Source organism: Caretta caretta, chromosome 12, assembly GCF_965140235.1.
Source record: "Caretta caretta isolate rCarCar2 chromosome 12, rCarCar1.hap1, whole genome shotgun sequence".
NCBI classification, from domain to species: Eukaryota; Metazoa; Chordata; order Testudines; family Cheloniidae; genus Caretta; species Caretta caretta.
The window spans coordinates 7,847,711-7,868,980 of NC_134217.1; the positions used below are offsets into that span (position 1 = coordinate 7,847,711).

At 50.6% G+C, this 21,270-nt stretch overlaps 1 protein-coding gene and 2 non-coding genes across 5 annotated transcripts in view; 1 reads left to right on the forward strand and 2 right to left on the reverse strand.

Moving 5' to 3' along the window:
* Window positions 1-12,723, reverse strand: part of LOC125620639 (C-C motif chemokine 17) — a 30,811-nt gene extending 18,088 nt beyond the window's left edge. The window contains exons 1-4 of one of the 3 annotated variants that reach the window (XR_007352277.2): window positions 12,530-12,720; window positions 11,672-11,736; window positions 10,509-10,594; window positions 8,172-8,226 (exon numbers count right to left, since the gene is read on the reverse strand). Coding sequence is in view for 2 of the 3 variants with exons in the window: in XM_075118329.1 (XP_074974430.1) it covers window positions 8,172-8,226; window positions 10,509-10,594; window positions 11,672-11,736; window positions 12,530-12,572 (249 nt within the window). In the remaining variant the exon portion in view is untranslated. Of the gene's footprint in view, window positions 1-8,171; window positions 8,227-10,508; window positions 10,595-11,671; window positions 11,737-12,347 lie in introns of all 3 variants that reach the window. The other 2 variants (XM_075118329.1, XM_048816615.2) reach the window with 2 other exon arrangements.
* A 636-nt stretch (window positions 12,724-13,359) lies between these two features.
* On the forward strand, window positions 13,360-13,442 carry TRNAL-CAG (transfer RNA leucine (anticodon CAG)). The gene has a single exon. It is a non-coding gene; the product is annotated as a tRNA-Leu (tRNA).
* A 175-nt stretch (window positions 13,443-13,617) lies between these two features.
* TRNAL-CAG (transfer RNA leucine (anticodon CAG)) lies at window positions 13,618-13,700 on the reverse strand. Its single transcript has one exon. It is a non-coding gene; the product is annotated as a tRNA-Leu (tRNA).
* Between the last annotated feature and the right edge of the window lie 7,570 nt (window positions 13,701-21,270).

A 21,270-nucleotide genomic window follows, 5' to 3' on the forward strand; every position in this document is an offset into this window, starting at 1 on the left:
ATATATCACCTGGGGCTAAATATTTCCCCAAACACTACTCTTTTGAGTACATAGTTGCATTATCAATAGTATTTAGAAGCTTTTTGCCAGTTTTGGTCCAAATTAAATTATGTGTTTAGGAGTTATGGTCATTTTTGTAATTGTTATGATTTTTTTCAGATTGGATGCCTGATGTTTAAACACTACGTGATACAGAAAAAGGGCTTCCAGCATCTCCATCCACCAGATATGTGCCTAACATGTGAGATCAATGACATTTTTCTAGCTGATGGGTTTCCCCTTAGTGCCCAGAATGGGTTGGGGCTGGTACTCTATTCTAGAGATGAGCCCAGGGCAGATTCAACCTTCTCCTATGTATTCAGGAGTGTTCAGAACAAGGGATTTGGTTCGGACCATTATAGATACATACAGAAGCAAGCTACGATGATCAGATCTAGGACTGAGCCTCTCTGGAGTTGAGGGATGTTTGGATCTGAGTATTGAGTTTGAGGGGGTCAGTCCTCATTTCAGTTTTGGTTTGGGCCCACGCTGAATTCCCCCGAGGCTAGCTGCGAGGCTGTCAAGCTGTTTGCCGTGACTCGAGCATGAGAAGCAACCTCAGAGCACACTGTTAGGAAGCAGGGCACCTACCCCAAATGGCTGTGAGATCTATGCTTAGATTTCACCCACCAATTAGCAAGTGTAAGTTCTTCCGGCACTATAACAGCCATAACATGGAGTCACAGTCAGTCTCCTTGGGTGCTCCAATCTGTCTCTCCACCCAGTGAGCCTGCCTTTGTGATAGATGGTTGGTTAAACCAAGAATCACAGCAATATTCAGCTTACTCCCAGTCCCAAAGGACCAGCCACCTACGCCAGGTCAATTGCACATCAAATGTCACACCAAAGAGAATGCTTGTAGCCAAACCTACAGTAAACTGTGTACAGATTTATTAAATACTATGTAAAGGAAACAAGAGAGCTGAAGGAAGTAAACATACACACACAAATGAGTTCTGATCTTCAGTTTCAAAGGTAATAGAAGCTTTAATAAGCAAGTTCTGTATGTCCTTTAGGGCTACCCCAGGCTAAATAGCTGAGGACTCTTGCTTCTGCCTAGAAAACCTTGTCTGCCCTCCCCTCCCCTCCCCCCTGAGTCCAAGCACCATAGAGAGACAGTTTCTTCTTGTTAGGGGTTTTTTAATCCCCACCCCATCCCCAGAGCTGCAAATTCAGCTGACAGGAGGAATCCACTTGCACGACTCATCTTCATGAGGGAGAGGGGGGAACAGCAGAACAACGGTCTTTTGTCCTCTTTTATGTCCCACAAATAGCCCGTCTGGTGTTGAAAGACATTTCCTGTGGGGCAGGACCTAACACCTTCGGCTGGAGACCAGCACTTCACACTAGTCAGTGTCTCTCTCCTGTCTGGTGATTTACATGGTCACAGGGGCTCACAGTACAAATGCTCAAATCCCTTCAACAGAGTCTAAACCCTAAATACGTTCTTCTAACTCTAATACCCATTTTAAAGATACTAGCACACAGGGGAACTGGACTGGTTCCAGCTGAGCGTTGGTCAATGTTCCGTTAAGTCATGAGTACCTTGGCACGAACTGGCACCTGGTCTGCCAGCGTCACAAGGGGCATTCGGCTCCCGTTAGTAGCACTGGGGGGATGTGTGCAGCTTAGTTGGCAGGCTACCTTTGAATGCTCAGAAAGGAAGGAAGACAGGGTGTGGACATGAGAATGGGTTCCATGCTCTGCGGAAATAAGGGGGTGGCCATGGAGAGTCACTGAGTCTGGTTATCCCCCCGCTTTTATGAGAGGAAAGTCCCAGTTGCACTCATGCTTTCAAACTCTGTCTCCCCAGTAATATTTAGAAGGCGTTGTTCCTTGTTAAGCATTGTTCCTTGAAAATTGCAGCCAGACCCTCATCTCTCATGAATTGACATAGTTCAGGTAAAATAATTGGATATGTACACCAGCTGAGAAGCGTGTTTGAATTGCTCACATGGGGACACCCAGGAGGACTGTGAGAGATTCCTGCCGACAAAAATCTTCGGGAAATTCCCACAAACCGGGTAGGGGATTTTAGGAATGTCTGAGGCTGAGCGTGTTTGGGGTCCATTCCTCAGTAGCAGAGATCTGGGCAAAGCTTTGGCCAATACTGTAGATGACTGGTCTGTAATTCCCTGGGTTGACCTTATTTCCCTTTTTATAGATGGGCACTATATTTGCTCTCTTCCCATCCTCTGGAATCTCTCGGGTCTTCCATGACTTTTCAAAGATAATCGCTAATGGTTCATATAGCTCCTCAGTCAGCTCCTTGAGTATTCTAGGATGCATTTCATCAGGCCCTGGTGTTAGATTTATTAGATTAGATTAACAATGTTAGATCTATTGTTTGCATTTGCTATCATCTCCAAGCATTGCTTTGGTAATGGTGTTAACGCAGTGGGATTTCAAACTTCTTACAGTGGGGCATTCCCTCTCACCTCTTTCTCACCAGAGCTGGTTGCTTCTTCATTTGCATAATTGCCACCAGCAAGAGAAGTGTATTGACATTTTAGTCCAAGGATAATGTTCAGCAGCTGATCGGACAGTTCCCCACTTGGCAGTATCAGTGCACGCTATCGGTAGAAGCATCATGAGGTCAATAATAGTTGATGGTGGCTGGTGCTACCTCATGAATAGGCCTCCTCTTTAAATCTGGCTGGTAGAATAAGCTAACCATGTGCTGACTTCCCCTCTCAGCCTTGTTATTGGGAGCATACACATATTACTACACCCAAGGAACTGATCAGCAACAGCCAAAAGTGGGCTTGGGTTTGCAAAAATCCCCATCATGGATTTTATAAAACCAGATCCAGGACGGATTTGGATCCAGGTCCCATTTTATCTGAACCCCCAAAGTGTGTGAGGATGGTGGCATATCAGGTAAGACGTTCCGGTCCTGGGCCCTCTTAGCAAATGACCCATTCCCTAACAGCTTGACTATGACACCGGATGGTCACAGAATGGAAGGCAAAGGGAAAGGGTTTTGCTTACTTATATTTTCGGCTGGAACTTGTATATAAACACTGAGCTTCAGTGGTTTGCAAAGAAATGGACCCCCAATGCTCTTTCCATGTGCTGGGAAAGTCTGATGTGCTGATAGTACATGCACTGAAATGTACATCACTCCAGGAGCATTTCTATTAACCATGTCAGTTCTGAAGGAAGGGAGCCAGTCTGTCCAGAGGAGATCTCTGAATGAGCATGGCCACCCTTCACAGAGCACTGAGTGACTCCTCTGATTAGGAACAAAGGCTGTGTGTGTGTGTGGGGAGGAGCTAATGAAGTAGTAAATGGAAGAACCTAACAAAGCTGCCTTTCTAAGGAACACAGCCATTCCAACAGCTAACGGGAAAATCTTGCCCTGCGCCCTCCATATCCCCAGAGGACCTGGAATGCTGTGAAACTGACAAGGTGAGAGAGAAAGCCATGCTCTGCCTTTCATCCCTTCCAGAGAGTGAAAATGGGTTCAGGGGGACCCCTGAGTGACCATCTTTGCTGGATGGAAATAAGGGGGAAAACCACAAGGAAAATAAGGAGCAATGTCTCATTTTAAGGGACATTTTGGGGAGATCCCATTTCCTTTAGCATATCAGGCATTTTTCTCTCACCTGTACATTTCTACTGCCCTCAAGGATACAGTGCAATTATCATCAGCTTAATTGTACTGCTTAAAATGGTACTTATGATCACTTTTAATACATTTCACGACATATTAAAATAAGGGACAGACGGTCACCCTAAAGGACAAAACTGGATCCCGTGCATGGTATGCATTACTATCTTCATCCGCGGTAACAATAGCCTTAGAAGGCAACGGATCTAGTGGACGGCGCATGGGATTACAAACAAAATGATCCCAAGTTTGTATCCCAACTCAGCCACAGTGACTTGCTGCACAGCTCAAGCAATGTCCATAGGCCTCTGCTTCTCCACCCGTTAAAAAGGCGACAGTGTTGACTGACCTCACTGGTGTTGGCAGAATTAACTAGCTCACGATTGCACACCAGCTTGACCAAGAGCTCCATGTTACTGCATGACTGTAACACAACCATGCCACATGCTGAATCAGCTTCCACCACAGACTTCAGGGGGCAGCACTGAGTATTTCTGGCCCAAATGTTGTTCTGCAAAAATTAACTTTACAAAGTAATATTCCTAGGAACATCCCTGATGTTTTTGGGGAAAAAAAATTCAAGGGATGCAAGTAAATTTGTGGATTTAATACTGCCCCCCCCCGCTGCCTCCCCCCCTCCCAGTGTTTGATTTGCAAATACCACAGAGCCCACAACCTGCATGGGAACCAGGAAGTGAATCTGAGCAGAAAGAGAAAGTGAAACTGAGTGTAACAATAGGTTAGAAAGTGAAATAGGTAAACAAACTGCATCAATAGGAGGAAAGTTCCACTTAGGGTTTTCATTTCCTCCTCAGTTTCAATCATCTACAGTTTATCAGTAGGGCCATTTTTCCGCCCTTACCAAACATGAGACTTTCTATTTCTAAGGTCTCTTAAAAACAACACACGCCACATTCCATGCAAGCTCTGGAGTGACAATGAGGTGCCAGATAACAAAGTGCAAGGAGCAGACAGATGAAGAAACTTCCTTCCCAGGGCCACCCTTTACTTATGCTGAACAAGAATAATAGGAAGCAATTCCCTTCCTGAATCCAAATGTCTCACTTTCAAAGGGGATGAGGGCACTGAAAAGAGCAGCAGCAGTCACGGACTCAAATCACGTCTAAATCACCCCTGGCAGCGAGGAGTCTAATTATTAACAAGCTGAGTTTCCAAACTATTTGAACCGTCTACCACTGTCATCTCACATCAGTTTGCACACTACCACTCAACTTTTATACGAAGCACCATCAAATCTTTCAGCCTTATAACATCATCCCTGAGCCGCTCCTCTATCCCCTCCTGTCTCAATTTTGCATCACCAAAACATTTTATATCCTATCCACTTGGGCCTCACGGGGACCTTTAGAATAGACCCACTGGGGTTGAGACTGTACATCAGGTCAGGTGGCAGGGGTGGGAAGTAACAGAATCCCTTCCAAGGTGCATTGTGAATGTGCACTGGACTCTGGAGCGAGGTGACTCCTATTTCCATCCATGGCGTGCTTTGGAACAGATCCTATTGCACTCATTTCCTCTCTCAGGATACTGATGTCAGGCATTGCAAGGCTCGTTTTACCCCCATCGCCCCCCCCCCCAAGAGGAAAGCACAAGTTCTGGAACTTCCCAAGACGTCCAGAGTTTCCAAAGAGTATTTTGCATGACTAGTTAAGGGGACACCATCAGGTCAAAGTAGGTCCCAAATTCAGACTTGCCAAAAACAAGCATCTATAGCAGGCCAACCGCGGCTCGCATGAGGCTCTTTTACAGTTAAAGTGCAGCTCACGGAGCCCACCCTCCCCCACACTCTCCCTCCATTCTCCACCTACCAGAGTAGGGGAGGGAGCTTGGGGCTTCTGCCCTGCAGCAGGCTGATGGGGTTAGGGGCTTCTGCCCTGCAAGGAGGGAAGCGGCTTGGGGAACCCTGGGAGTGTCCTGCGGCTCTCAAACTTCTGAAGATTATTGTATGTGGCTCGGAGGGTCAGTAAGTTTGGCCACCCCTGATCTACAGAACCTAACAGCTATAGAAATGAGTGTAGGATTTAACCACCACCGCTGCCTGAATACTGGTGGAAGCTGGGGGATTTTTCCTTTGGTTCTACACATTTCTCTGAAATGCTGGCAACACAGACGCCCCATTGTACCAGTGCCTGAAAAGCAGACAGGGAACGGGACTACCCCCAAAAGCGAAACTGATTCATTTTGTGGCATCATCCAAGCTACAAGTGACGAGTGCAAAATAAATTAGGTTGGAAAACTTTGCTGATGTCAAAGAGCGTTAACAACAAAGGAAGAACATTTCTCTTCTAAACCATCGGCTTTCAAACTGTGGAGAGACGCGCGTGTGTGCACACCCCCCGCCCCCAATGGCTGCTGGGGACTCCTTGTGCACACTCCTGGCTGCTGCCCTGCCCTGGCCCAAACACACAGCTGGCCACAGCCCAACGTATTTTAAAGCCCTAGAGCCTCTGTAAGCGAGAGGCTCAGGGGGAGAGGGCGAGAAGGCCTGGTCCACTCACGCCACACTGTGGGGATGGAGCCAGCCAGGTCCTGCCACCACCATGGACGTGAGCTGCCCACTCCCCTCAGTGAGTCACTTTCTGGCTGGATGGGTGAGGGGCAGCCCTCCTATGTGACTCCCGTGGAGGAGGGGGCTATGATAGACTGTACCCGTGTCCACACCCGATCCGGTTGTAATAATCTTTGTACAGAGTATGCCTTGTAAGGTATCAGCTGAAAAGTCATCATTCAGCTGGTCCACTTTGTCCTGATAAAATATGTGTAGCAACATAGTATGAGAGGCAATAGGATTCCACTGTCAAGCGCTCTTAACACACGCTCCAAACGGAGCTTGGCAAACACGTCTGGCTCAACCAAAGGAACGTGGGCTCCATGGACAGCGCGTGAACCGCCATCTGGGGGAGGCTAGTCCCCAACCCTGCCCCTGCCGCCCGAGGCCCCAGCCCCCCCGCCAGAGCCCAGAGGCCACGCATCGCGCCCACCAGCCCCTGCCCCAGGCTAGCCCCACCCCCCAGAGTGCCGGGAGGGTGGGCTGCGTGGCCCCAGGCCCGGAGCACCGGGAGGGTGGGCTGCACAGCCCCAGCCCGAGCCTTGGCCACCACACAGGGGGAACCGTGGAGGAGGGCCTGGGGGAGGAGTATGGGCGGGGCCACACCTGGCTATTTGGGGAGGCACAGCCTCCCCCAGCCTATGATACCAGCCACCCATGGTGGGCTCTGCTTAATTTGCATGTAAGCAGCAAACAAGGTCATCAAGCAGGAAGGGAAACAAAAGAAGGCCTACAAATGAGGAAGAGCAGCAGGAGACTCTCTGTCTCCTGAATCTCAGCTGGAAATGTTTTCCCAGGGGGGAATGACGACACTATAAAAAGGGGGACACCCCCAGGAACTCCCTTCTCTCTGTCTGCCCATCAATTCATTGCATGAGAAGGGACAAAGGAAGCGGCCATTAAACGGAAGAAGGGGTCCTGAGCTAAGAAGTTTGGGAAGACTGTTCAGAGCATGTGGTGAGAAAAACTTTGCTTTGAATTTAAGAGTTTAAGTTAGGCACTAGTTGCATTTCATCTTTATCTTTCCTGTACCATTTCTGACTTTTATGCCTCATTACTTGTACTTACTTAATTGTAGTTAAAAAACTTGGTTTATTGTTTTATCTAATCCAGCGTGTTTAAATGGAAGTGTCTGGGAAACGCCATTTGGGTTACAAAATGCAGATATTATTTCCATGAAAGAAACACAGACGTTAGATGAATCTGTATTGTCCAGGAGAGGGCTGGGCAGCACAAGACACACATTTCTGGGGGGAAATCTAGGACTGGGAGTGTGTTGGGGTCACCCTGCAGTATATCCAATGCTGGTAAGAGAACAAGGTGTGGCTGGCTGGGACTCGCAGGCTGGATGCTGTTTGTGAATAGCCCAGAGTGGAGGCTACAACCTCAAAGCAGTGTAAAGGGCTCCCCAGGTTAGAGGGCAGCTACTCATAAGTCTGGGTTCTTCCCTGGGTATGTCACAGGGGCACAGCAAAAGCCATTTGGGAACCTCTGCTCTAAACATATAGCACCAGATTTGCAGGTGTAGTGGAGCTGCTTTCCCCACACTTCCAGCAGGATCTGGCCTTAGAACCAGCTGAGAGGTTTACCCCAGGGTACGGTGATCCCTTTGTAGCACAGAGCTGGCGTCATGTTCTTTGGCCACTGCCCCGCCCTGCTATCCTGGCTCTATGCCGCCTGGGGATCCCAGCACTAGCCAGGCAAGCCAATGTCGACTAGTCATGCTGGGGCCAAGAACGTGACTCCATATGCCTTGCTAGTGCTTCTGCTACTGAAGACGGGAGCAGGCTGTTATGACGGCTGTGGAGGGGAGAGGTACCACAGAGGCAGAGCTGTGGACGACTAGGCCAGCTGCAGAGGGGAGCACATCCTGGTTAGGCGGCTGAGGGTAACACCTGCTGGAGCGGGGAGGGAACACATATCTTGGCTCTCTGATGATCTGAGCTTTACCTGCTCCAGACAAATTGGAGTGACCCCCAATTCCAGTAATATGTCACTTCCTGTCCTGTAAGAAAAATAATCAGCTCTTAAAATGAATTCTGACCTCTGCCTGCCCCACCTGTGCTACCTAAATGGGTGAGCTGCCAGCTTGCCGCATTAGCATGGAGATAGGCGTGACCATGGATCTGTTCACCTGACAGCTAGGAAAACACAGCCCAGGGAGGGGAAATTCCAGCGAGGCTGTTACTCATCTCTCAGCCCTGAGAACCTGACAAGGGCGTGTCCTAAGATGTTGCCATCTTTGCCCTCCAAAATACTTTGAGCTGCTCCGACACGGGACACCCTCCTGATGAGGCTGAGATACTCAGAGAGGGCCTGGGGCACTTTGAAACCCTTTTTCTCTCAGGGTCCCCTTTCAAAGGCTGCGGCCACTTCTGCATTGTTACCTATCAAACTCTTTAAATCACTGGGAAGGGCAGGGGATGGGTGGGCTCCAGGTATGAACCTAGCCAAGAAGCTACTCAAGGATTGCCAATCAGCCTTCCTGCTCCCAACCTGAGCTCTATGGCCTGTTTCTTGCTGGCCACCGGAGCTCCACTGCAATTCCTTGTCTACCAGCAGTACAATCCTGGCCCCGCTCTCAGGAGAGGGGAACAAGTGCTACTCCTCGATACTTGCTGGCTGCTCTGTGTTGTGCCCCGCTGTTTTGTCTCTAGCCTGCAGAGCAGCATCCGTGCCCTCTCCACTACCGGTGGGCTGTGACAGGGAGTCGCGGGGCCAACCTGACTCATCACAATGGACCTTTTGCTTGAATGTTGAGCCGAAATACGATGGCTTCAGTTTTTGCAACAACAGAACTTCACTGGGCCCCATGTGCATTGTATGAGGCTCCAAGGGAAAACCGGACAATGGGCTCAGCTCAGCAATTACCAGGCTACATGGTCAAATGTATGCCAATCCCAGCTCCACCCTGCTTAGAATGAGTCCGAGGAGACTCCTTCGGTGGCTCGGAGTTCTCAGGGAATCTAAACGAGACTCAAGCACCTTCTGCTCAGGGGAGTTTATTTGGTTTCCTAAAGCTAATGAAGTATTATAGTGAGTGGCAACTGGCACAACACAGTTTATACTTCTGCTTGGTTCATCATTACAGCCTAAATGACTCCAGCATCTCTTCCTCCCTGTACATCACAATCTAAGGCACTTTCATAGCCACCCGCTCCCTAAAACTCAACATCCTTGATGACTTCAGCAGGGTTACTTATGCGAGCAAGAGCTTCAGAATTGGATCCTTTACCTTTTTCACCCTATACGCTCTAGGTTAAATGTTCAAAAGCAGGGGCAAAAGATGCAGCCTCAAAACTGCAAAGTTATACATGCAGAGCATTTGTACGCACAAGCCTCTAGTAACCTAGCTAGACAACGCATTAGGTTTTCTTTGTTTTGGTTTGTGAAACTCGTTGTGCTGGAGGAAATGTGTATTCCCATTTTTGTGTCTTTTTGTAACTTAAGGTTTTGCCTAGAGGGATTCTCTATGTTTTGAATCTGTCTGCCTGGAAGATTATCTTCCATTCTGCTCTTACAGAGTTGTTCTCTTTTTTTTTTTTTTTTTTTGCTCTTCAAATAAAGTTCTGTTTTTTAAGAATCTGATTGGGTTTTTTGGGTCTTAAAAATCCAAGGCTGGTCTGTGCTCATCTTGTTTATTCTCAAGCCTCCCAGGAAAGGGGGTGTAAGGGCTTGGGGGGATATTTTGGGGAAATAGGAACTCCAAGTGGTCCTTCCCTGAATATTTTGTTAAATCACTTGGTGGTGGCAGCGTTTACCTAATCCAAGGGCAAAGACTTTGTGCCTTGGGGAAGTTTTAACCTAAGATTGTAGAAATAAGCTTGAGGGGGGGTCTTTCATGGGGGTCCCCACATCTGAACCCTAGACTTCAGAAGGAAGGAACCCTGACACTCATTAATGCTTGCAATTACTCCAACTGTGTGTGCAAATGTAGGTTTTTGCAATCACAAAGACGAGAAGCCAAATCCGGGACCCCCTGTGCTAGAGCAACTATGAAGTCATCAGATTCAGTGGACATGCCCAACCGTATGAGAATTCTGAGCCAAGACGTGCTCCTAAGTTGCCGGAGAGGCAATGCCTTGGTCCTACAGCTGGGTGATTTCCCAGTGGATGATTTCCCCACTTAGCACATCAGTTCACATGACACCCTTATCGCAGAGCTGCTGGCAACCTCCCCACACAAGCTTCATGATTCAGTAACATCTGGAACCTAGTTGTCCTGGGAAGGTCAACACAACAAAATCTGGTGCCGCAGTGCAAACAAAAGGCAGACAAAGCCCTTACTGTACAGCTGCTCTTTCCTGAGCTGCAGACAGAGACCACTCATCACCAGCGATCAAGCCCAAGCACCTCCATTCTGATTTTGACTCCTAAGGGGGAACAGAGACAGAATAATTTGTGCCACAGAGGGACACTGAGGCCTTGTCTTCACAATAGACAGGGTTTGCCATTATAGCTTAAAGCTTATACCAGCTCCCCAAAAGAAATAAGCTATACTGTACTGGCAAAAGGACTTTTCCTCCCCTCACTATAACTACACTAGGTCTCTTGCCAGCATAGCTATGTCCGTTACAGGTGTGATTTCTTCCACATTACTAACCGACATAGCTGTGCCAGCAAAACTTTTAAATGTAGACCAGACCACAGGAAGGTTGCCCACAAAAATACAGAACATTTAGATGCTCCCATAAATCTCTGGAAGCTTGACACACTATACAACTGCTAACAAATATTCCAGAGGCCGTGAACAACAGAGACAGCGTAAGAATAATCAAAAGGCTGGCACAGTTAACAGATCCGGGTTCCTTTCTCAGTTCTGATACTGACTCTCTGTGTGGTTTTTTACGCAAGTCAACTTCTCTATTTTTCATTTTCCCCAGCTATAAAAATAGGGATAATCATAATTAAGTAATTAATATTTCTACAGCATATCTGATGTGAAGTGTAATACATCTGCAGTGTTGTTGTAGCTGTGTTGGTGTCAGGATATGAGAGACAAGGTGTCCAAGGCAATATATTTTATTGAACAAACTTCTGTTGGGGGAACAGACAAGCTTTCGAGCTTCACAGAGCTCTCGTTGTCTCTCTTAGAATTTTACATGTCTCTTTGGCCCAAAACTGCCAAACAAGAGGACTGATTGTGCTGTATATCATGTTCCCACTGGGTACGTTAGTCCCACTGCAGCACAGAAATGTAACACTCTCCTTAGTCTTGTTCCAGCACGTTGCTCTTGTGTTTGAATACAAAAATGCCTTAAAATAAACAGCAGATAAAAAAGTACTTGCACAAGTGGTTATGAGGCTAGTGAAAGTGTAGCTCAACTAGGCCAGCCATAGTATCATCAGTGGAATGTGAGGGAAGAAGCAGGAAGACAAACTTTTGAAGGGGGACGGACAGATTAAACAATAAAACTATAGATCCAAAGTGTTCATGCAACAAATAATACCTTCAACAAGGAAAGATCAACTGATCTGTAAAGGGAAATGGATGCCCGGCCTGGAAAACAGCCACCTGAAACAGAAAAGGATAGCTTTAAAGACCGTGGGCTAGTTTACAGTACACATGCTCTGCTGCTACAGCTATACCAGGACCCCTACACAGGCATAGCCACCTAGTGTAGACACAGCCTGTGCCCACAGAGGGGGTTCCTGTGTTGGTACAACACCACCACCTCCCCAAATCACTTTAACTCTGCCCACAGAAGCTGCTTCTCTTCTGCTGGCATAGCTGCGTCTACATTCGGGGTGCTACTGGCATAGCAACGTTGGCTGGAGGGGTGTGGTTTTTTCACACCCCTGACAAATCTCTGCCTAGTGTAGACCTGGTTTGGCGTTTTCATCACTTTGCAGTGCGGTAGGTGGTGAGGGGCAATGCAGTGGGGCCTGCTCAGCACACAGATTTGGTACCAATACGACTATGTTGGTTAGGGGGGTGATTTTTACCGATCTAGTGATACCGACAGAGCACCTGGCGTGAACACAGTCATATTGGGATAAAGGTGCCTTAGGCCACGTCTACACTACACGGCCAAGAGCTGCAAAGCTAGCCATTGCTACGCAGCAGTAACTGCGGTGCAGACTACAGCGGCGGAAGGGGTTTGTCCATTGCTGTAGGAAACCCACCTCCCCGCAGCCAGGCGCTAGGCCGATGGACTCACTCATCCCCCAACCAGCTGGGCCCGCCCCGGGGGCGAGGTCAGGGGGATTTTTCACCGCCGTTCAGCCCAGGCCTCACACAGTTCATCAGCCGGGCAGGGGCAGCCACCCGCTAATAACGCAGCGACACCTGCAAAGCGTGTCCACACCTGGGCTAGAGCCCACCCTACCCCCACGCTGCAGCCGGCTCATGCAGACAGGCGGGAGGGGGGAAATGGGTCCAGGCCATGCTGAAGCCGGTGGGAGTGGGTGGGTGTGTGAACGGAGCTGGGGGGCGCAGCCTGGCCGGGGTGGGGCAAAGGGAGCCCAGGGGGTGTCTGGGCCGGTGGGGGGGGGGGGGCGAAGGGAGACAGGGGGAGCCGGGGGGGCCGGCCAGAGGGGGTGAAGGGAGCCGGGGGAGGGGGGGCGAAGAGAATCGGAGGGGGCCCGGACGGAGGGAGACAAAAGGGGGCGAAGGGAGCCGGGGGTGGGTGTCCGAACCGGGGGGGGGGCGAAGGGAGCCGGGGGGGGTGTCCGGGGCGGGGGGGGCAAAGGGAGCCGGGGGGGGTGTCCGGGGCGGGGGGGGGGCGAAGGGAGCCGGGGCGGGGGGCCAGGCCGGGGGGGGCGAAGGGAGCCGGGGCGGGGGGCCAGGCCGGGGGGGGCGAAGGGAGCCGGGGGGGTGTCCGAGCCGGGGGGGACGAACGGAGCCGGGGGTCCGGCCGGAGGGGCGGGGCCGGACCGGGGAAGGGGGAGCCCGTGGCCGGGCCGGTCACACGGTCGGACCCCACCGGCCTCACCCCCAGGGGGCCTGCGAGGATCCGGGGCCTCGGGCGACCCCGCCCGCGCTCGCGGGGAGAGTTTCGGACTGCGGCTGCGCGGAGTCCGGGCCCGAGCGTAGCGCGGCTGCGCACACTTTCCCTGGGGGCTGAAGGGCCAAAGTGCGGCTGCGCGGAGGCGAAGGCGCTTTTCTACTCACGGGTGGGCGCCAACACTCACAGCTGTCAGGATGGCCGAGCGGTCTAAGGCGCTGCGTTCAGGTCGCAGTCTCCCCTGGAGGCGTGGGTTCGAATCCCACTTCTGACAAGCCGCGCTCCTTTTGTTTTGACGCGGCGGGTGCTCCCGGCTCCCAGGGCGCAGAGACGGCTGCTGTTTTGCTTGTGCCCCGCGCTGCCCGGTTACCGGCAGCCGAGGGGGGGACAGGCAGCGCTCTGAAATACGGAGGGCTTTTCAAAGCGGGGGCAGAAAAGAGAAAAAGCTCTGTCAGAAGTGGGATTCGAACCCACGCCTCCAGGGGAGACTGCGACCTGAACGCAGCGCCTTAGACCGCTCGGCCATCCTGACTCCGCTGCGAAGGGGCACTCCGCCTTCTGTCACATTCACACGCAACAGGCGTCTGGGGTCTTTCCCACGGCTCCTGGGAGCCAGCAACTTCCTTCTCCTCTGAGCCGGGGGCTGAGGAGGCCGGAGGGAGACCCTCCCCAGCCTTCCTCTTTAGTCTGTATTCCTGTGGGCGCTGACATCCTTTGCATGTCACCCCGGTGTCTGGGGGCTTATCACTAAGGCTATGGTCCAGTCGCGGGTCTTTTCTGGTAAAAGTCAGGGGCAGTAAACAAAAATTCAGGGCCCGTGCCCCGTCCGTGACTTTTACTCTGTACCCCTAACTGACCCTTGGGCAGGGGCCGCAGGTGTTCTGGGGGATGCGGCCCAGGCCCCTGCAGGTGTGTGTGTGTGGGGGGCAGCGGTGCACAGCCTGGGACCCCTGCGGGTGCTGGGGGGGGAGGGCTGACAGGGGCCCTCCGCGTGTCTCTGCAGCTCCTAGGCGGCGGAGGGGCCAGGGGGCTCTGCGCGCTGCTCCCGCCCCAAGCGCAGGCTGTGCAGCTCCCATTGGCCGGACACCGCAGCTAATGGGAGCTGCAGGGGTGGGGCCTGTGGGCGCGGGCAGCGCGCAGAGCCCGCTGGTCACTCCGCCTAGGAGCTGCAGGGCCATGCCAGTGGGAGCCGGGGAGCCCCCCACCCCGAGGTAAGAGGCCTTCCTGCACCCCTCAACCCCTCTGCCCCTAACCCTGAGCTACCTCCCACACACCCAAACTTCTGCTGCTGGCCCAGGGGCTGCCCTTTTTATTAAACATAAGAACTGCCATACTGGGACAGACTAACCGTCCTTGTTCAATGTCCTCTCTTCCAACAGTGGCCAGTGCTAGATGCTTCAGAGGGACCAAATAGAACAGGGTAATTATCAAATGATCCATCTCCTGTCGTCCAGTCCCAGCTTCTGCCAGGAGGAGCTTTAGGAACATCTGGAGCATAGGGTGGAGGGTCTCGGGCCATCTTGGCTGGATGGTCTTGGGCCATCTTGGCTAATAGCCATTAATGGACCTATCCTCCATAAACTTATCTAATTCTTTTTTGAACCCAGTTATACTTTTGGCCTTCACATCCCCTGGCAACAAGTTGCACGGGTTGTGCGTTGCATGGAGTGTTCACTTATTTATTCAGTATTTAATAGTTCTCTTCAATCAACATTGATTTTTATTAATTCATTTGTTTGGCAGTGACTTTTATTTAGTATTGATTCTTGTTCATTAAGGCCCTGGCCCAAACATGCGCATGCCTGACTTCTCCATATGTGCGTGCTCGTTAGCTATTGTTTGTGGCATACAGGCTTATGGACATGTTCTCCCAGATGTAGCGTTTACTGTTGTGGATATTCCCATTGACCTGATTAGTGGTACAGCCTGGTCATGTATTTGGTATTAAAAGAATATTTTCCCTGCCACTGCATCATGGGCACCTTTAAATATTTTTAATAACAATGATCTTAATATACAAGGCTGCACAGAGTGTATGGAACATGTTGGCTATCTATGTGTCAGAGAGGACAAAGATCAGACAACAAAGACTATATGGGAGAGGGTCAGATGTGCATATGCTGTATGGAAGAGCACAGACATTTGGGATGGGATGGAGAGGTATGGCCATCGAGTACCACTTGAATGTAATGAGGCCCTGATTCAGGAAGGTACTTAAACAAGTGCGGGACTGAGTGATCCTACTAAAGTTAAAGGGACTACTCATCTGCTTAACATTATGTACTTGCTAAAGTATCTTGTTGCACCAGGGCCATAATGCGCAATTTCAGCAAATCCAAACCAGCTGACAATCATTTATGTGTACAGGACTTTGCTTATAAGGAGCAGCGGGCTGTGGATAGCAGTATTATGCTAACTCATAGGAGCACTAGTCACAGACCAGGCACTGTGCAAACACAGGATAAAAAGACAGTTCCTGCCCTAAAGAGCTTGCAGTCTGAGACTGGGGGTTTCCCCTGGAGCAGACCCGCACCCACTGTGGTTGAAAGAACAAATGGTGGGAAAGAGTTTGTTGACAATTAGGTTTTGCCTCACCTTTTGGACTGTGTTGATGAGCAATTAGAAATAGGCCATCTGTGACCCAACAGCCCAGTGTCCCCTCTCTTTTTTCACATCCACGGGTGGAATGAATTTTGCTATGTGCACCAATATGGAGGTGATGTGTGGTGGGGGTGGGGCCAAGGGGTTCGGAATGTGGGAGGGGGGCTCATGGCTGGGGCAGAGGGTTGGGGTGCAGGGGGGTGAGGGCTCTGAGCTGGGGCTGAGGATGAGCAGTTTGGGGGGTGGGATGTAGGAGGGGGTTCAGGGCTGGAGAAGAGAGTTGGGGTGCAGGGGGTTGCAGGCTCTCAGTGGGGCCAGGGATGAGAGGTTTTGGGTGCAGGCTGCCCTGGAGCTATGGCGGGGAGAGAGGACTCCCCCCAGCTCTCTCTCACCGCAGCATCTCAGGGCTGGGTGAGAGCTGCCTCTCCCAGGCCATGACAGCTCCAGCGGGGCTGGGCTGGGTCGCCTCTCCCCGCCTGCACGGCCCTTGATAGCCTGCTGCTTGGCCATGCAGCTTACAGGGAACTTAGCCCAGCACCTCAGATTTTAGCAATCCTGTGAACTTCCCTTTTGTCTCTGAGCGGGAAAGCAAATGAAAGAAGCCGTCATCATTCAGTTCTTCTGCAGCGTGTCTGGAACGGATAAGAGATGTGCGTATGTTTCAGCAATGCCTCGGTGTATGGATGACGCCTGCCTCCTCCCTGACAGTGATGCCAGCCTTCATCGCCCGCTTGTTAACTTTCAAACGAGTACCTTTGTGCTTTTTCCTGGGCTGTCCCTTGGGCGGAGCTCCCCATAAACATCTGCAAAACTCCCCAACTTCCTTCACATCCCTCCTTAAAACCTTCCCTGCTGGGAAGCATACAAAACACCTGATCCATGTTGGGCAGCCAGTGTGCTGTCATGCTGACCAGTACTCCCTCATTGTTTCCTTGGCTTTCCCCCAGCTGTCTATATCCACCTGCGGTCTTTTGTCTCATACTTAGCACTTTAGCGAACACACTCCTACACCAATGGCAGAGTTTCTCCCTTCGGCCTAGTTACTCCACCTCCCCGAGAGGCGATAGCTATGTTGACAGGAGAAGCTCTCCCACCAATATAGTGCCGTTCAGTACTGAGTTTACAATGGCACCGTGGCCCTGGGCCCATGCTCAGGAGGGGCCATGGCGCCTAGACCGTCCCCCCACCCCCTCCCGAGGCTCTGCCCCTGCTCGGCCTGCACCCCCTGAGGCCCCACCTGCCACTCACTCCTCTCCGCCCCCTGCTATCCGCCCCCTCCCTCCCACATGCAAGCAACAGGTGGGGTCTCGGGGGGTTGAGGGGGAAAGAGGCATGGGCGGGACCTTGCGGTGGAGTGTAGGGCCATGGTCCGGGCACTAGGGCCTACAAAAGGTTCATCCAGCCCTGGTGCTGTCTACGTGGGGCTTAGGTTGCTCAGGCGTGTGGATTTTTCACACCCTTGAGCAACTTGGCAATACCAATATAGGTCTGTAGGGTAGACCTGGCCTTAGACTGCAAGCTCCTTAGAGCAGGAACTGGCCTGTTGTCCTGTGTTTGTACCGTGCCTAGCGCCCTGGGGTCCTGGCCCATAACCAGCACTCTTATGAGTTACCACAATGCTAATAATAATTACAGCACTGATCATAAAATTCATGGAGTACTGGGAAGCGGAGAGGCTGCAGCAAATGCCTAGGTGTCTGTAGTCAAAGGCGTCGACTGACTCAGACAATGGAACACGGAGCTGGAAACATGCACTTGTGAGGGATAAAACGCAGACAGTGGTGTTTCTACTCACAGACACAAGCCTGGCACAGCCCCTAGCCCAGCACATGATATAAGCATTGAAAAGACCCTGGGCCACACCCTCAGCTGGCATCAGTCAGCCCCACTGAAGTCAATCGAGTTACACCAGCTGAGGATCTGGCCTTCTGAACTTAAAGACGTGTGAGGCAAAGAACTTGCATGATACTCACACTACACTGAGGGATATTGTTCCTCAGTGAGTTAGTAGACTGGAGGCAGTTCACAGGATTGCCAGGCTCTGGGGTGCTGGGTCACAGTGGGCCATTGTTAACCGTTCCCAGATGTCTGGATGCTTGGAGGTGATAATTCTGGGAACGTGAGCAAGGGGGAGGGAATTCCTCCCCGCTCAGGGTCAGAGTTTGACCTGTGTCAGAGCTGATTTGGGAAGGAACTCCTCGTCTTGGATTCTTTTGCCATGCTAAGTGTGGCCCAGACCCCCAGCTTGCGGCTGGGGAGCATGCGGAGCTGCTAGGAAAGGGACTGCATGCCTTTTTCTCTGACACCTTTGCAAGCCTCTAATTGTGGGACACCCAACAGCTGCTCTAATCTTTGCCAGCTGCCAACAGCCCCCAGCAGCCATCCTAATGCCGCAAGATCAATGGGCATAAGGGAGTCCCAGCCACACTGCTTATTCCCAGCCACCTGCCCAGCACCAGCAGCCAGTATTGTGGATGGCACAGGAGCCAAACCACCAGTGAATCCTATTAGACTAGGTTCCTCACACACTTTGGAGAGCCGCCTGGAACTAGGGTACCACTGAGCCCGCCTGACCCACCAGCCTGGGTTCTTTTCAACCTGTAATGCTATGACAAGCTGTAGACATGCTCCCAGTCTCACACTTTCACCAGCACACAGGTAGGGACACACAGACACTGAGATCAGCTCTGCATGGGAAGGCTCAGCTAAGGAATTGCCTAGCACACAAGTGCACACCACCCTCTAGAGGGTAAACCCCAAATTGTACCATCTTGCACTGCACAGAGAATGGTACAGCGTAAGCTCATGAAATTCGCCCCCTCCATCAATGTGGAGAGGGATATACACAGCTTTCTGCCCCAAGTTACGATTTTCACACACGCTGGTTTTAGACAAAACAAAACAAATTTATTAACTACAAAAGATTGATTTTAAGTGATTATAAGGGATAGCAAACAGATCAAAGCAGATTACCTAGCAAATAAACAAAAATGCAAGCTGAACTTAATATACTAAAGAAACTGGCTATAAGTAGCAAATTCTCACCCTAAATGTTGGTTTAGGCAGATTGCAGAGATTCTTGAAGGCAAACTGCACTTACTTGCAGCTTAAAACTCCAGATATTCCTTTCAGAGGCCAGACAACCTTCTAGCCTGGGCTCAGCCCTTCTCCGCTAGTCCAGTCTTTTTTGTTCTAAGGTGTTTCCTCTTTCTTGGGCGGGGAGTCAATAAAGAACAAACCACGATGATGTCACTCCCCTGCCTTAAATAGTCTTTGCATACGGCGGGAATCCTTTGTCTCCCAGTGTGATTCCCACCCCGGTAAGTGGGAAAACACCAGTATTATCATGGAGTCCCGTACCACGTGTCTTGGTCACATGTCTCTGCAGCCATAACACAAAGCCTGTTTGCAGAGTCCCCAGGAAGGCTTCCTGGTGGGAGATTAGCATTTTCTAATCTAAGGTCTATTGTTCTCCTTAATGACCCTTCCCAGTGAGCCGTCTAAACTAATTGCATTCTTCTAGTGGGCATTCCCCAGGTGTAAACCCATTTGTAATAGATGCATAGACAATATTCCTAACTTCAGATACAAAAATGATACAAGCATACAAATAGGATAATCATATTCCATAAATCATAACCTTTCCAATATTTTTCTCCTGCTGATAATAGCCCACCTTGATTGATTAGTCTCATTAGTTGGTATGGCAACCCCCATTTTTTTCTTGTTCTCTGTGTATATATAATCTTCCTACTGTACTTTCCACTCCATGCATCTGAGTAAGTGGGTTTAGCCCACAAAAGCTTATGCCAAAATAAATGTGTTAGTCTCTAAAGTGCCACAAGGACTCCTCATTCTTTTAACCTTTCCAATGACCTCTCACATGCCTTATCTTGCATAAAATACATCATTGTTCTGCCATAATCATACCTCTATGAAGAATATGGAGGTATAATGCCACAACTAGGTCACCAACAGGCTGGCTTTGTGGTCTGAGGTTCAGCAGGACCTGGCTCACGGAGTGCTGTACAAACAGTGAGCCTGGTTCTTAGCTCACTTACTCCCGCTTCATGCTGGTGGGACCTCATCAGGGCCAGTGAGTTAAACCAGGAGTAACTCCATGGCGACGTGTGCACAGAAGGCTGGCAGGATCAGAAAGTGGAGACTGTAGAAACGAGAGAGCCAGGCTACCCACTCTGAACACAAGCCAATTGGCTCTGGATTATGACACATCACTCGTCCCCAAGCAATCATTTATTTGTTTTGGCGAAGTTAGCAGGGAAAATCCCATCCATCCCACTCTTCACTGTCTGATCCCCAACTCTAAACATTCAGCAACACCCCAGCCAAGGGGTATTTCCCCCTCTCCTCTAGGATATGTTCCTGTGCTTTGCAATATGGTATTTGCTAACTCTATACCGTATGCTCTTTAGCTACAGCAGCAAGACCTTTGTGTGGCTTCTCTCTTCCTTTAGGGATTTTACAAGTAAACACCTCTCTCCAAAGGGTGGAAGGAACCTTTTGGGGTGCTCGATGATTCCAAGACAATTCTAAAGAGGAGGGAAAAGCGTGATCCAAAATGTCCAGAACATGTCATCCGTCAGTCCGTTAAAGGGCTGCAATTCCACTGAGGGGTCCCATGGCCAGCATGTCCCCTCCAGAGTGACACGCAAGCCACCAGCACTCCAAGGTGAATTTTAGGGTGCAATCCCATGTGCTGCCTGGGTGAGGTGGAGGGGGAAGAGGGTGAGGGGATACTTCTCTCTTCACACAGCCGTAGAACAGCTCCCTGTAGGGCACTAGAGAAGGGGAACGGCTTCTTCCATGCTGGCTGGTGCACCATGGCTACAGTGGATCACGGTCTGCTGGCTAGGGACATGGCCAGCCTGCTCCTCCCAATACAAGCACTTCTGCGTGCTGTACCTCTAGCTGCCACCTGAACTCCTGCCCCGGGTGACAGGATCTTCGGATCACAAGGCACGCGAGGCTCCCACAGGACAGAATTTGGCCATTCGCCATAGTTTTGTGTAACATTTACTTAAGGCCCATTCAAGCATCAAACGGACCTGGTGCTTTTTAGGCCTCCTTGTGGCCATGGATATTAGAAACACCGTTATATCACGTACAGTGAAGATTTGCTTGTATCTCAACCAGCTTTATCATGTGGGAGAAAATCTAATTAGCCAGAAATGTTTTGTTAGGAGTGAATTTCAGAGGGTGAGATTGACTAAGACCACGACTATACAACCGGTGCTGCAGCAGCATGGCTACGATGCTGTAGTGTAGACACTTCCTACAATGATGGAAGGGGGTTTTCCGTCACTGTAGATAATCCACCTCCCTGAGCAACGTTAGCGAGGCCGACAGCAGAATTCTTCCACAGACCTAGCCCCGTTTACACGGGGAGCGAGGTCAGCATAACTACGGCGCTCGGTGGTGTGAATTTTTCACACCACTGAGCACCGTAGCTACATCGACTGAACTTTTAAGCCGTAAACCAG